Source organism: Entelurus aequoreus, linkage group LG14 (genome assembly GCF_033978785.1).
Source record: "Entelurus aequoreus isolate RoL-2023_Sb linkage group LG14, RoL_Eaeq_v1.1, whole genome shotgun sequence".
NCBI lineage: Eukaryota > Metazoa > Chordata > Actinopteri > Syngnathiformes > Syngnathidae > Entelurus > Entelurus aequoreus.
In genome coordinates this window covers 26,130,752-26,148,316 of record NC_084744.1, presented here as the reverse complement: position 1 = coordinate 26,148,316, position 17,565 = coordinate 26,130,752, and the positions used below count along the sequence as shown (strand labels likewise).

The following is a 17,565-nucleotide window of genomic DNA, read 5'->3' as shown; positions in this document are numbered from 1 at the left end:
AGACACTTATATCATGGGTTGTCTTCATTATAACACTTATATAAGACTTTTAAAGTCATTTTGATAGTAGGCTATTATAGCTAATATAGACACTTAGCAATTTATAACTGTGCATGAATATTTAACTTTACATTTTTTGCGGCTCCAGGCAGATTTTTTATTTTTTATTTTTGGTTCAATACGACTCTTTCAACATTTTGGGTTGCCGACCCCTGTCCTAGTAGTTTAAGCTTTCCCAAATAATTGTTTCCATTACCTTTCCCCTATTTTATTGTTTCAATGAAAAAGCTTGCCCTGGCTTTACGGATCTGTTTTACAACTTTATTTCTAAGTGATGTTATTCGAGTTATCAACTTTTAAAGAATTTAGCTGCTTCACTATCTCCCGGGGGCCAGTAATTCATTCATTCAGTATCCATAGACAATTAAACTTTAGCAACTAAACACATATTTCCACACCTATGTTTGAGAAGGAACAGGATGAAGAAAATGTTATATTTCCTGCCCCCTTCAACATAATAAGTAATCTTACTTAATAGATAGCCCAGATTCACAAGCATACAAACCAAACAAATACATCCGAATATTTAAAAAAAAGTAATATACACCTCACGGGATGACACAAAACAAATACAAAACCAGACAAATATTATATTTATTTTTTTCCTTTTTTTGTTTTTGTTTTTTTGAAGACAAAAATAAGTAAAATAATAAATATAATATAATATATGTAGTGACCAGAGTGTCCCATTTCCTCCATATTGAATGGCCTGTGAGGTACCAACAGTAATTTGGCCAGTCTTTTCCCATGGTGGGATTTCCATTTTGGAATCCTTTTAAGTTTCTCATAGGAAGTAGTGTTGTAGAGGTGGTATTGGGAGCTACCGTAAATATCATTGATTCATTGTAGGCCCATGGGACTATCCATGGGACACAGGTTGTTATATTTGGACCTGGGTTTAGGATCGGATCTACCGAACAGACGACATAGTCCGTTTTTTTTTTTGCCTTAGCATTTTCTGTTGGTCGTTTAATGCGGCTGTACTTGTAATGTTCATGTACATTTTTGCTAAATCTATATGTTTCTTTAGTCTGTTTTTAATTGTTCCATTTGTCATTTATCTTTTTCTTGTTTACTAACAAGACATCATGGCGGAGCTAAAGTTGAGTTTCTTAACATGGAGATATTCTCACTACTTTTTTTTTGTCGAGCACAAAGAAAATAACATTTTAGTTAAATGTAAGTTGTGTCTTGGATCAAAGATCCCATCTACTGCCCAACACAGCAATTCAAATCTGCTGAAACAGCTACAAAAGCAACATGCTTCGACGAAGCTGGTAAAGAGAGACACACTTCACCTCCACCTCCACTTAAGGATTTTAACGGAGGCACTGCTAGCCAGGACAACATTGATAAAGCCATTGCAGTGTATGTGCTAGAAGACATGTAGGCTATCTGTACAGTGGAGTCACCCGATTTCAGGCAGCTAATTAGCATGAGACCGGCGTCAAACAGCAAATGGCACGGAAAACATTTTCCACGTACCTGGACACAGTGGACAGTGAGTACATAAACATGGAAAGCGAGCTAAAGAAGACACTCCAAACTCTGCCTCTGCTCATCATTCAGCATTGAAGGTACACACTTTGTCAATTCTCTTATATACTATTTCATTCTAGACTTCTAGAGTGTTTGATTATCACATCACTCTAAATGTATAGACTATAAAGTTCACAAACATAAAGAGGGATCCTAGTGGGCCAAGCCAATCTTTCCTTATCTCTAAACTAAAACTGGGGAAATGCGTAGAATGTTCTGGGCTTCAGTACAGTGTTGATCTCCTGAAGACATGATTTTATTTCACAATTCCTTGAGAGAAAAAAAGGCCTGGTTAGGCTTTGTGTATGTCATGTGTGCCTTCCTTGGGTGAAGCCAGGTTTACAGCTATAATAATAATAATAATAATAACTGGGATTTATATAGCGCTTTTCTAAGTACCCAAAGTCGCTTTACATGTTAAAAACCCATCATTCATTCACACCTAGTGGTGGTAAGCTACTTTCGTAGCCACAGCTGCCCTGGGGTAGACTGACGGAAGCGTGGCTGCCAATTTGCGCCTACGGCCCCTCCGACCACCACCTATCATTCATTCAACATTCATTCACCGGTGTGAGCGGCACCGGGGGCAAGGGTGAAGTGTCCTGCCCAAGGACACAACGGCATGGTAAGAGGCGGGGAGCGAACCTGCAACCCTCAGGTTTCTGACACGGGCGCTCTACCCACTACGCCATGACGCCCTATGTTGTTATCATGCTGTTTGTTACTTATGTATGTTATGTTGCAGCTATTTAAAATAGTTTTGTCATAATTTGTTCTGGCCTGAAATAAATTGGCCCTTTGAAACATATCTTTGCCTTTGTGTGTTGTATGTAGACCACATTGCGTAGCAGAGTTCAGTGATGCAAATGCATGTCAAGTTGATCAACAGATTGTATTATTCTCCACTGCAATAACAGTACTGAAATGAAGGTTAAAAGGGAATTAATGGGAGCCTTAAAAAAAAGAAGAAGAAAAGAAGTAACTAAATAGTTACTTTTCACAGTAACGCATAACTTTTTGGTGTAAGTAACTGAGTTAGTAACCAAGTTACTTTTGAAATAAAGTAACTAGTAACTGTAACTAGTTACTGGTGTAGCACCCCTACTGTAGGATAGCAGGTTAGTACAACAATTAAGATTACTAGGTTCTTGGCTGTATAATTCAGAGACTCGCAATGAGACGTTACGTACTTAGTGGACCACAGAACAACTGCTGGCAAATTTATTGCACAATAATAAACAATAACACATGAACAGTGTGCTTTTTAAATTGTAAATACCCCCCAAAAATAAATAAAAATAGAGCTCTGTTGCAAAAATTCAAAAGTAGCAAAATAGAAGAAATGTCCTTTTTAAATTGTCCTTTGAAAAAGTAAATTCTACCCGGGTAGTAATGAATTGAACACTGTCTATATTCCTTGGTTGGGAATCCTTAGTTCTATTGTAATCCGTTATTCCATACTGATTCGGTTCGATACTTGCGACTCTGATGGTGGATCAGTTCAGTTATAGGTCGCTGCAGAGTGTGGAGACCGATGCAGCTGGCCACACCACATCCAAACGCTCCCTCTCCGCAGACTCTCACTCACTGGGACTGGCTCGCCATCATAACTCAAGTCCAGTTTGGAACCAGACTTCAGGATCATACAAAAACCAATTGAAGTTCTCAGCAGCACAAAACACAGCAATCCAGCTCCCACTGGAACCAGGCTATCTTATGCTGCTTTTCCAACACTCGGTTTGAGGAGTGACAAGTATTTTAACTTATAAACCTTGTCTTTGTAACACAACGATATGACTCGTGCCTTCACTCTTTGACGTTCAGTGAAGGAATGTCTGGAATGAGAAAGGTGCGTGCGACCTCTACTGGCCAACATGTGAATAACGTGCTGCGTGCATGTATCATTAATTTAACCCTGTAGTGACCACATGACTTTGACACATCAAGTTTAACATTTTTTAAGTGACCAAAGTGACTTTGGCACACCATAGATTAGAAATGAATAATAGGAGAATATATTAGTGACACTATATTTCCATATGGGTTACACAGGTTTTCAGTAACTAACCCAACACTGTGTGTATATATATATATATATATATATATATATATATATATATATATATATATATATATATATATATATATATATATATATATATATATATATATATATATATATATATATATATATATATATGTGTATATATATATATATATATATATATATATATATATATATATATATGTGTATATATATATATATATATATATATATATATATATATACATATATATATATATATATACATATATATATATATATATATATATATATATATATGTGTGTATATATATATATATATATATATATATATATATATATATATATATATATATATATATATATATATATATATATATATATATATATATATATATATATATATATATATATATATATATATATATATAATATGTAAACATACAAACTTATTTTGACCTATATAAAAACAGAACTATTTACAGTATTATACATATAAAGGCTCTCTGGAATTGTGAGCCGATTCAAAATGCAGACAAACTGCTCCTCTTCTTTTTTTTCTGTTTTTGGGAAGAGGTCTCTGGACACAGTTTCTGAGATACCACCTCAGACAGGCATCACAGCCAACCTGAAAAACACAAAAGACAGCAAAAATAAATAAATTATATTCACGTAGCACTTTTTCTCTAGTGTCTCAAAGCGTGTTACATTCAATTCAATTCAATTCAATTCAATTATTTATTTATTTCGTACTTGGATGTGTACATTTCAACAACATTTCAACAATCTCACATACCTTACTGCATTCAATACACAGCCATGTCGAAAAGGAACAGGATGAAGAAAATCTTATATTTCCTGCCCCTTCGCACAAAAGAAACATTTTCTTGGTATCTCTTTGCCGGTAGTGCATTAGAACATCCAATGCAACAAATCAATACAAAACAATATATCACATATGCACACACAGGCACCCACACCCACACGCACCCACCCACCAGGGGCGTAGACTCTAGAGTAGTAAAAAAGGCTACAGGACATGTATGACCCAGTTGACAAGAAAAGTTATTGTTGCCTAAAAACTACAAGTTTGTACCCCTACCCAGTGCACACACTCATAGAAATTAATAGAACAAACAATCAATGAAAAGAATAAACAAGCAAGATAAGTTGAACAAAAAATAAATAAACAAAACAAAATCTGAAAAAATAAGGCAATCACTCAAACCAAACAAACTGAAAAAGAACAAGGCAATCATCCAAACCAAACAAACTGAAAAAGAATAAGGTAATCATTCAAACCAAACAAAACTGAATAGAACAAGGCTATCATAACAAGGTATCATTCAAACCAAACAAAGCTAAGAACAATGTGATCATTCAACCAAGGATCCATAGTGCATGTCGATAAAGAAAAAAAAAAAAAAAAAAAAAAAAAATGAAAGGAAAGCTAGACTATACAATACCTACAGTCATGTAGGATAATGTAAGCGTTGTTTTTTTTTGTGTGTTTATTATTATTTTTATTTTTTATTTTTATTTTTTTCCCCTTATTTTTCCCTTTGCGTCCCTTTTGTCAGTGCTCATATAACATCATAGTTCTGTTTTTAAAGACTTTTTTTAATTGAAATGTGTTTTTACATTGCTTTATTTCATTATGGAGAGAGTTCCAGAGTTTTACTCCCACCACTGATGTACACATTTGTTTTGATGTTGTTCATGCAAGCTGATGCTTAAAGTGCCCTTTCCTTCTTCCTTCTTTTTCTATTAAAGTGAAATTTTTTTGTAGATTTGTTGGTAGCTCTTGACTACTAGCCCTGAACATAACCAATAATGTCTGCTGCTCAACTAGTTCATAAAATTTGTAAAGTCCTGAGCTAATAAATAATCCATTTGTGTGCTCTCTATAACCTGTTTTGTGTATGATTCTGATCGCTCTCTTCTGAAGGAGGTACAGTGGCTTTGTGTTACTCTTATATGTACTACCCCATATTTCCACACAATAATTGATATAAGGCAGTACAAGTGCACAATACAGTGTACGCATTGCTTTATAATCTAATACATCTTTTACCTTATTTAATATAAATATACTTTTAGCCATCTTTTTTCTAACATGTGAGATATGCGATTTCCAACTAATATTATCATCTAAAATCACTCCCAAAAATCTAATCTCAGAGACTTTTTCAATGCTTGTTCCAGCTATTGACAGTACAATATTTTCAGGCTTTTTTCTCTTACTAAAAATCATGAACTTAGTTTTTTTCAAATTCAATGATAATTTGTTAACGTCAAACCATTTTTTGAGTTTGACCATTTCCTGTTCCATACTCTTTAGTAATTCATTTAAGTCATGTCCAGAGCTGTAAAAGTTGGTATCGTCAGCAAATAATACAAAATTGAGTAATTTTGACACATCACAGATATCATTTATGTATAAAATAAATAGTTTCGGTCCCAGAACAGACCCTTGTGGAATTCCACACTTAATACTCATATTTTCAGATGTATTAGCAGCATATTGTACATATTGTTGTCTGTTATTCAAGTAGCTATTTAACCAATCTAAAACTATTCCTCTCACACCGTATGAATGTAATTTGGATAAAAGGATAGAGTGATCGATTGTGTCAAACGCTTTCTTAAGGTCTATAAACACCCCTACTGTGTATTTCTTACTATCGGTGGCTGTTGTTATGTCCTCAATTATGTTCATCACAGCAGAGGCAGTAGATCTGTTTGAACGAAATCCATACTGGCTCTCGCTCAACAACTTGTTTTTTTCAATAAAATGGTCTAATTTTTGTACAAATATTTTTTCAAGCACCTTAGAGAATTGGGACAGAAGTGATACCGGTCTGTAATTAGTAAACATGTGCTTATCCCCATCTTTAAAGAGTGGAATAACCTTTGCTACCTTCATTCTATCTGGGAAGGTCCCTGTATTGAAAGAGAGATTGAAGATATAGCAGAGAGGCTCAATGATGCAGTCAATTGTCTTTTTTACAATTATCATATCTAACCCATCATCGTCTGTTGATGTTTTGTTCTTTAATTTATTTACAATTGTTATAATTTCATTTTCACTGACTTCTCCCAAAAACATTGACTTAAGTACTCTGCCTCCACCTCCCAACCCATTCTGAAATGACCCATCATCATGTTTTTCTATATTTTCTGCTAGTTTTGGACCTACGTTTACAAAAAATGAGTTAAACTCATTTGCCACTTCGTCCATATTTTTTATTATCTTTTCTTCTTTTACAAAGTGGTTTGGCGGGCTGATAGGTCCCGGTGTGCTTCCCATCACCTTTTTCAATATGTTCCATGTTCCTTTGATATTGGCTTTATTTTTTTCTAACAAGTTACTATAATAGTCTTTTTTGGCTTGTCTCATTATTGTTGTCAACCTGTTTTTATAAACCTTATATTTAATTTCTGCTGCATTTGTCCTAGATTTTAAAAATACCTTGTAAAGTCTATTTTTCTTTTTACATGCATTCTGTAGTCCCCTTGTGATCCAAGGAGTTTCACTGTAATTGTCCTTTTGTTTATATAGCATATTTGGGCAATGTTTTTCATACAGTGATAAATATATATTTAAAAAAGCTTCATATGCATCATTTACCTCTCCTACATATACCTCCATCCAATCCCTTACAAGAAGGTCGCTTCTAAACATGTCAATTGTCGCTTCGGTTCTTAATCTTTTCCTTACATATTTGTGGGCTGTTTCTTCTCTCTCCCTGTTGACTTGACAGTCCCCCTCATTGATTTGGCACTCATAAGTAAAAAATACAGGTAGATGGTCGCTGATATCATTAACTACCAATCCACTCTTGATTTTGTTTTTTTCTACAACATTTATAAAGATATGATCAATCAGTGTGGCACACGTTGTTGTTATTCGACTTGGTTTGGTGATCAACGGATATAATCCTTTACTATACAGTATCTCTAGATATTCGCTTGTTGATGTATTTCTAGGAGCGCTCAGCAAATCAATATTTAGATCCCCACACATGACATATGTTTTCTTTTCATTTAGATGGCACAGTATTTCTTCAAGTTTATCATTAAATTCATCTACTCTGGACCTCGGTGCCCTATATACACACGTAACGATGACATTTCTCTTCCTTTCCATCTCAATCTCCACAGTTATACATTCAAGCAAATCATCAATAACCATCGTCATACGTTCTACTGCTTTGCATTTCAAGTCACGGTGGACAAGCAGGGCCACGCCCCCTCCCCTTTTATTTATTCTATTACTGTGATGCAGCTCATAATTATCGATGGAGAAGTCGATACCTCACTCCTCATCTATCCATGTTTCTGTCAGAGCTATTATTTTGAATTTACTTTTCAAGTTACTCAGATACTCTTTGATTTTATTAAAATTTGCATATGCGCTTCTACAGTTGAAGTGTATTAGAGAAAAGTTATTGTCTAGACTAACACTATCATTAAGCTGTTCCTCTGTATAGTAATCACACAAGGAATTAATTGAGTTGAACAGATGTTTATCTGGGTCAACTTGACATTCAAAGTCATGCAATTTGTAATCTATATATTCAGATCCTGACGGATGATTTTCAGTTGTCTCAGCCATTATGGGTTGGTGTTATATTGCCAGTGCACAGTAATAGAATAATTGATATGCTCATAATATAATAAATATACTCATGACATAATAAATATGCTGATGTTATATTCCCAATGCTAAACTCATGACATAATAAATATGCTGATGTTATATTCCCAAAGCTAAACATGATCATAGTTGTCATATAGAAATAGCATGACGTCATAGTATAGTATATAAATATAATGATTGATATAGTATAGGCATAGTATTTGTGGTTGTAGGGTGGCATCATGGTGGTTAACATGGATGTACTGTAGTTGTGCCACTCATACCTTCCCAGGCTGCGGTCCCCCCTTAGCCTGATTACTTGGATCCAGTGTCCATGTCCATGCCCATAAGTCCCCAATCCCGCACCGTCCACGGTATACCCTATCGGATTCTTCCACACCCTCACGACCACCGAATGACATCTCCTGTGTAGATTGACGTTAGTGTTCATATTTCCATACGAGGAGCATAACTCCACGGTGCACATTACACACGCATACTCACACAGCACAGCCACATTCATACCGGTATATACACACTCACTCCAGACACACAAACGCAAAAATAGCAGCATAAATGAGTAAAAATAACAAGTCCAAAACAGTTCCAGCGTCCAGTACAAAATATGTTCCAGTCCAGAAAAGAGCATCGGACCTGCATGACTCAGTATGTTAAACGGCCGACAGATCACGCACCAGTGAGGTGTGGAGAGAAATGTGTCCCAAAAACAGTTCACAAAAATCTGTGACTCAGCTTGGCAAAAAACGCATAGGCCTACTAAAAAAACGTTCAAAAAAGTTATTGACACAGAGGAACCAGTGTGAAAGCATTCGTGCAGCTCGTGTCCATGGGGCTTTGTAAAAAATAAAGTTAGCCTACCGTCTTGTTCAGAGAGGATCCATGCTAGAAACACCAAAATATTGGGAGATGGTAAAAAGGGAGAGATTGAAAGTAGCAGTGCTAATCCCCTCTTCTGCTCACAGTCACACCACTGAGCCCAGGCAAACCAGACAGACGGAGACATAGTCATTTATAAGGGTCGAGGTCTTTTAACTCGCGTATCATGATCACCTTCTCTGCTTCACCATTCAACTTAATGAGCACCTTACAATCTCTGGTCCACGTAGCTTTGATCTTGTCGTCCTTTCGCAGTATGCGTGCCTCTTTGGCTATTTCGGCGTTCTTTGATGTGAGATGTTCATTGATGTACACGTTGGTTCCTTTGAGCAACTTTCCCTGCCTTAGCAGGTTCGTTTTATGTTTGCGATTCACGAACCTCATGATGATGGCGGGTTTGAGCGTTCGGTCCTTTCTCGGAAGAAGGTGACAAGCTGAGATGTTGTTCTTGTCGAAATTAATGTTCATGCTGTTCAGGAAGTTAGCAACCTGGGATTCCAGCGATAGCTGTTCTTCCTCGCTGGGTTCCCCATTGTTCCCCGCCGCGGCAGCTGCAGCATAAGACCTCGGTTTCACATCAATTCCGCTGATTATCACATCTTCCTTCCTTGTAAAAAGCTCCAGGTCCTGGACTCTTTTCTCCTGTTCATGGACTATCTTTTCGAACTTCTCCAGACTGTCCACCTTTGTTTGTAGTGTTTTTATCGTTAGGGAGCTCTCTTCAATCTTTTTCCTGAGCCCCTGCACCTCGGTTAAGAGGTCCACGAGTTGGTTTTGTTTGGTCGATATTTCGCGGACTTCTCTCGCCAAACTCTCCAGCGTTTTGTTTATTTCTCTAATGTTCTTCTCCATCCTGTTTTTTCAGTTTAAAGAGTGGTTAAAAGGGTAGTTTTACTAACAAATAGAGCAGCCGAGAGGCTGCTAATCTCAGGGCGCCGCCATCTTGAACCGTGCCTGACTCTCAAAAAAAAACCATTGAGAAACTTACTGTACATTCCCGTTGGTGGTGGTAAGCTACATTTATACCAGTGGCATCATGTATAATACAGTTTTTTTTCCAATTGCTTACACACTAAATTGTACATTTTCACACAGTTAACAAAAGTCTACACACAGTAAACAAAACCACTGTGCAGATTTGCCTAATATTAAGCATAAACTCTGCTTCACATTTTTTGTGAAATATTACACACACCTTCCCATCTTGCACACATATAAGAATTGTGATACACCCACTTTCACACTTTACACACACACTAGGATTGTGATACACCCATTTTCACACTTTACACAAATATAAGGACTGTGAAGTTATTATGCAGTTTGCAGCATCATTGTTGAGCACTTCTTGAAAAAGATTACAGGATATTGTTACTTTCTCTTTAGGTCCTTACGTATAGGCCCACTTCAAAGTACAAACCCTGTTTCCATATGAGTTGGGAAATTGTGTTAGATGTTAATATAAACGGAATACAATGATTTGCAAATCCTTTTCAACCCGTATTCAATTGAATGCACTACTAAGACAAGATATTTGATGTTCAATCTCATAAACTTTTTTTTTTTTTTTGCAAATAATACTTAACTTAGAATTTCATGGCTGCAACACATGCCAAAGTAGTTGGGAAAGGGCATGTTCACCACTGTGTTACATGGCCTTTCCTTTTAACAACACTCAGTAAACGTTTGGGAACTGAGGAGACACATTTTTGAAGCTTCTCAGGTGGAATTCTTTCCCATTCTTGCTTGATGTACAGCTTCAGTTGTTCAACAGTCCGGGGGTCTCCGTTGTGCTATTTTAGGCTTCATAATGCGCCACACATTTTCAATGGGAGACAGGTCTGGACTACAGGCAGGCCAGTCTAGTACCCGCACTCTTTTACTATGAAGCCACGTTGATGTAACACGTGGCTTGGCATTGTCTTGCTGAAATAAGCAGGGGCGTCCATGGTAACGTTGATTGGATGGCAACATATGTTGCTCCAAAACCTGTATGTACCTTTCAGCATTAATGGCGCCTTCACAGATGTGTAAGTTACCCATGTCTTGGGCACTAATACACCCCCATACCATCACAGATGCTGGCTTTTCAACTTTGCGCCTATAACAATCCGGATGGTTCTTTTCCTCTTTGGTCCGGAGGACACGACGTCCACAGTTTCCAAAAACAATTTGAAATGTGGACTCGTCAGACCACAGAACACTTTTCCACTTTGTATCGGTCCATCTTAGATGAGCTCAGGCCCAGCGAAGCCGACGGCGTTTCTGGGTGTTGTTGATAAACGGTTTTCGCCTTGCATAGGAGAGTTTTAACTTGCACTTACAGATGTAGCGACCAACTGTAGTTACTGACAGTGGGTTTCGGAAGTGTTCCTGAGCCCATGTGGTGATATCCTTTACACACTGATGTCGCTTGTTGATGCAGTACAGCCTGAGGGATGGAAGCTTAGCTGCTTACGTGCAGTGATTTCTCCAGATTCTCTGAACCCTTTGATGATATTACGGACCGTAGCTGGAGAAATCCCTAAATTCCTTGCAATAGCTGGTTGAGAAAGGTTTTTCTTAAACTGTTCAACAATTTGCTCACGCATTTGTTGACAAAGTGTTGACCCTCGCCCCATCCTTGTTTGTGAATGACTGAGCATTTCATGGAATCTACTTTTATACCCAATCATGGCACCCACCTGTTCCCAATTAGCCTGCACACCTGTGGGATGTTCCAAATAAGTGTTTGATGAGCATTCCTCAACTTTATCAGTATTTATTGCCACCTTTCCCAACTTCTTTGTCACGTGTTGCTGGCATCAAATTCTAAAGTTAATGATTATTTGCAAAAAAAAAAAAATGTTTATCAGTTTGAACATCAAATATGTTGTCTTTGTAGCATATTCAACTGAATATGTGTTGAAAATGATTTGCAAATCATTGTATTCCGTTTATATTTACATCTAACACAATTTCCCAACTCATATGGAAACGGGGTTTGTAAACAATGACGATTGCTGTGGATTTGCCAACATATTTTGTCAAGTTACAGTAATCATTCATCACATATGCTAAAAAGGTCGGGCAAAATGCCCCAAACATGTGATTTCTTATAGTAAAATAAGGGTTTTTACAAATGTGTTTTGTATTTATCACTGTTGTGGGTAATCCACTCCAATAGTGTCTTATCATTTGAAGTCTGCGTGAGTGAGATGACAATAAAACGGCATTTTTACAAATGCTTGCTTTATTTGGATGAATGGGCATATGTTTTGACCGAAGTGTGTCATTTGGCAAATAATCTAGGAATTAAGAAAATGTTATGTTAGTGTTAAAATCAAATCATGTCTTTACCTGCACGTCTTGTCCACTCCAACCTTCCTTGCAACTCTGGAAAACGAACATCCCATAGACCACGTAATGACAGTAGAGTTACAATAACCACGAAGATGAAGTCTTTGTCTCACACCTTGTAATCCCCTGTGGACAGACGTAGCCCACAATCAGAATCAGAATCAGAATAGTTTTATTGCCATTGTTTGAGAACGGGTTCACAAACCAGGAATTTTTCTAGGTGCAATCGTGCAACATAAAACACATATAACACATATTTGGTAATAAAAAGAGCTGCAACTGAGCTATCAGATCTTGTAATAGACTTAGAAGGAATTCAAGGAATTCAAGGAGCTATTGTTAGGAGTTATTGTTCATGTGCTTGATGGCCGAGGGGAAAAAACTGTTCAGGTGGCGGGAGCAGGTTTAGCGAGCGGTGGGCGCTCCCGCGGGGCAATCAACTTTTGGCAGGGAATAAAATTTTGGCAAGTGGTGGAAACGGACACATTGACTTAAATAAAAATGGAAATGCATCCTTCTTGTGTTGTAAGGTGATTGGTACAAGACAGGGATGGGCGAGTGACCCCATTAGGCAGCATGCATCCAGTGATGAGGTTTAAAAAGCTCTCAGGGTGCGGTGGGAGTCCCAGCCCCTGAGGCCCATCATGATTCCCTCCCCCCCCCCCCCACACACACAAACACACACACACACATACGCGCATGCGCGCACACACATTCTTGTATTTGTTACCTTCTTGAGACCTCCAAAAAATGCCTACCTCTTTAGGACCACCCTTTCTAGATATATAAAGATTTGTATTTACAACAAGATGGTTGTCCAAATCTGACGGGGGAAAATGTTGGACTTTTAAAGAGGATGCAGGGTAAAGTGACAGAAATTAACCCTGTGCAGAAATTGACATTTTTGCATTGGACCACATACTACATACTATGCAAATATTATAAAGGTAAGCTTTTAGTAAATGCTTTTTTCAGTAAATTTTTGTTTGTAATTGGTTTTAATTCTTATTATTTACTTCAAGTTATTACAGTATGTCTCTACATACATATTTATTTTATTTTTTTAAATTAATTTTGGCCAGAGGGGGAGCACTTCAAATTTTTACACACACTTGTTATTTCATATGTTGACTTAAGGGGGCGCACTTTTAAAACCAACACAAAGTCAACTTGAAAAATTTCACAATTTCAATTTCACAAGAAAAACGTAGAATTTTGGCAGTGTTATAATAAAAGTCGTTATTTCACTCAACGCAAGTCAACATTTTACAAGAAAAACTGAACATTTGTGCAATACTCTGATAAAATTTGGAATTGTACTCAATAACAGTTGCAATTTTACAGGAAAAGCTTAAAATTTTGGCAATTTTATTGAAAAAAGTCGGAATTCTACACGACAAAAGTCACAATTTTATATGAAAACTTAAAAATTCTGGCAATATTATAATAATAATTGGAATTTTACTTGGCAAAATTACGACAAAAGTCGTCATTTTACTCAAAAAATTTCACTATTTTACAAGAACAGCAAAAAAATTGGCAATATTGTGATAAATGTCAGAATTTTTATATGACAAATGTCACCATTTTGCATTAAAAAGTAATAATTTTACACAAAAAAGGAATAATTTTATGAGAAAATATTGAAAAATTTCAGAAACAGAAAGAATATGAGAAATTGTTCCCAATTTTATAAGACAAAAGTTGACAACATTGTGGAAAAAAAGACTGCTTTTATTTTTATTTTTATTTTTTAAAGAATTTTTAAAAATTTTTTTTATTTACTTCAAGTTATTACAGTATGCCTCTATATACATATTTATTGCATTTTTAAAATTAATTTTGGCCAAAAGGGGCGCATTTCAATTTCTTACACAGACTTGTTATTTCATATGTTGACCAGTGGGGGAGCAGTTTTAAAACCGACACAAGGTCAACTTGAAAAATCCCTCCTTTTTGGGACCACCCTTATTTTGATAGATTTCACCACCAGGGGTACAAATGAGGTGTCTATTTTTGTTTTTTTGTACTTAAGTCCGATGACAAACGAGTCATGGACCACAGATGGCCCCTGTGCCGCACTTTTGGCAACACAGCTGTAGAAGCTGACTGTTAATGGCCACTATAGTCTTAGTACCATAGTGAATTTTTTCATCCTATGGTCACATATGGGTTGTCTTACGTCAGCACCGGAAGTCACAAAATCGGCTGCTCACCTGGCGGGTTTTTTCGGTGGATGAATAGGGAAGTCCTTCTTTAGCTGCCGTCTTGTTTTATCATATATTGCTGTCTTTGCACCTGTCAGTGTTTACTTTTGTATGCACATTAAATCAACACTAAACCCTGACTTTGGAGCAATGTTCACGGACTCTAGTATTTGGCTCTCTATTAGACGCAATGGTTTTCCGTATTGGGACCATGATTTCGGTCCTAACTTGTTCATGCGGAAGGTACCTATCCGTGTTGATGTCTCAAGAAGGGTAGAAATACAAGAACACACACACACACACACACACACACACACACACACACACACACACACACACACACACACACACACACACACACACACACACACACACACACCCTCCCCAACAGAAGCAGCTATTCTCATCCTGCATTGTGCCAGCCACGCTTTCCACAGTTCTCAGTGCTTTCACAAGGTAAACCCACCTCGTATTGTGTCACTTGCCATGTCAGCGTTTGAATTCAGATAGTAGAGCCCGCCCTCTCCGGCAGCACACCCCGTGAACTCCTACCACACACACTGTACTTTGACTGCTACATGCGAGTGAGTGAGGTACGTGCAGTTTAATTTCTCGCAAAGTAACTCCTGACTGTCAAGCAAGGCGCAGCTCCCTCAGTCTTGAGATCGGAACCTGAAATCTTGCCTTTTAAGGTCTCAGTCATGGGGGCGATAGAAGCAAAGTGAAAGTGAAATTGAAACTGTTACGTTCCACTAGCAAGGGTTTGTCATCGCAGTGAATGTGCTCTTCTTCCTTCCTCAGATGAAGATGAACGACGGTTTGCTAAGTGACTCGGAGGGTGTGTGAGTGATTCTGCGGTGTTGGAGGATGTTTCCCAGCAGACCCTGTGACTCCCATGACTGTGGAGGATGGAAGACCCGCTCAGTGCTGCACTGAGGCGCCCCAGTAACGCTCCGAACCTTCGGCCCTTTTCCTCCGGCTGCTTCACACCCCGCTGATAGATTTCCAGGATGTTTTGGAGTTACTGCCGGCTCCACAAGTGCCAGTGTGTCCGTCTGATACTTACCTGCCTGGTGCTGTCGCTGATCATGGTGTGTTGGGACAAAAGCGTCTTCAACCACCTCAAGTCCTATTCATGCCGCTTCCTGGTCAACCGCTTCAGGGACGTCAACAAGAGCCTCACCATCACCCGGGAAGAGGCCCGGAGCTTCAGCAACTTCCGCAGCCTGCTGGACCACCCGGACAAATGCGCCGGTGAGGACGTCCTCCTGCTGGTCTTTGTCAAAACCTCTCCTGGGAACCGTGCCAGGCGTGACGCCATCAGGTCCACTTGGGGCAGCGAGACCTACATCCAGCGCACGCTGGGAGTGACTGTGAAGGTGGTGTTCGCCTTAGGAGCCCCTGCCATGGACGCGGCCGCTGTTCAAAGGCAGCTCGTCCAAGAGAACAGCCGCCATGCCGATTTGATCCAGCAGGACTTCATGGACTCCTTCCACAATCTGACCCTTAAGCTGATCATGCAGTTGCACTGGATGCACCGCTGCTGCGCTCACGCTCGCTTCCTAATGATCACCGACGACGACGTCTTCATCCACATGCCAAACTTAGTGGGGTACCTGCGGGACAAGAGCACGGTGGGCGCCACTGACTTTTGGGTGGGCCGGGTGCACTGGGGGGCTCCGCCCATCCGTAGTAAGAACAGTAAGTACTACGTGTCCTTTGAGATGTACCAATGGTGGTCTTACCCCGACTACACAGCAGGAGGGGGCTACGTGATATCCGGCGACGTGGCCGGCAAGATCTACCAGGCCACGCTGACGCTGAACGCCTCGCTCTACATTGACGACGTGTTCATGGGCATCTGCGCCATGGCTGTGGGTGTGTCGCCACAGGCCCACGTGTACTTCTCAGGGGAGGGCAAGGCTCCCCGCCACCTGTGCATCTACGACCGGATGATGACCTCCCACGGCCACACGGAGGATCTCCACGACCTGTGGAAGGCGGCCACACACCCCCAAGTGAAAGAGAAGGCATCTGGGATCTTAGGCAGACTGTACTGCACAGCCACTAAGATCTCTCTGCTCTGTAACCCCCTCGCTTTCAACGGCTATCCCTGCACAGCCGCGTTTTACTGAGTCAACTTCAAGATCACTGCTGTCCGTCAAGTCAAACATGCCTCCTGATGTGACACTTTCAACATGTGGCAAATATGATCCATCATAATAAACATTGTTAAATGCTAAGTTATTAATATTTGGTTTAATCTTGGGTCAGGGGTGTCAAACTTGTTTTTATTGAGGGCCACGTCACAACCTTGGCTGCCCTTATTTATTTTTGATAACCAAAAAAACGCTTAGAACTTCTTGTTGCCCGATCAGATGATAAAAAAATGTAGAACATATTCAATTTCATGCATTACATGTTTCTGTCTAAATTAAAAAGAACAAATGCATTACATTATATTAGTTCCAATCTTTCGCAGGCCACATAAAATGACATGGAGGGCCATGTAAAAATGACATTGAGCCACATAAAATGACATGGAGGGCCACTAGAAATGACATGGAGGGCCACGTAAAATGACATGGAGGGCCAATAAAAAGACATGGAGGGCCACATAAAATGACATGGAGGGCCACGTAAAATGACATGGAGGGCCACTAAAAATGACATGGAGGGCCACATAAAATGACATGGAGGGCCACATAAAATGACATGGAGGGCCACTAAAAATTACATGGAGGGCCACTAAAAATGACATGGAGGGCTACTAAAAATGACACGGAGGGTCACTAAAAATGACATGGAGGGCCACATAAAATGACATGGAGGGCCTC

General features: G+C 38.8%; 1 protein-coding gene across 2 annotated transcripts in view; it reads left to right on the top strand.

The window, feature by feature from the left end:
* Positions 1–17,120, top strand: part of LOC133664678 (lactosylceramide 1,3-N-acetyl-beta-D-glucosaminyltransferase A-like) — a 55,584-nt gene extending 38,464 nt beyond the window's left edge. The window contains exons 1-2 of one of the 2 annotated variants that reach the window (XM_062069510.1): positions 15,303–15,321; positions 15,530–17,120. In XM_062069510.1, coding sequence (XP_061925494.1) covers positions 15,739–16,863 — 1,125 coding nt within the window. In that variant the 5' untranslated portion in view covers positions 15,303–15,321; positions 15,530–15,738 and the 3' untranslated portion in view covers positions 16,864–17,120. Of the gene's footprint in view, positions 1–15,302; positions 15,322–15,529 lie in introns of those variants that run through there. The other variant, XM_062069509.1, reaches the window with a different exon arrangement.
* Positions 17,121–17,565: the final 445 nt, after the last annotated feature.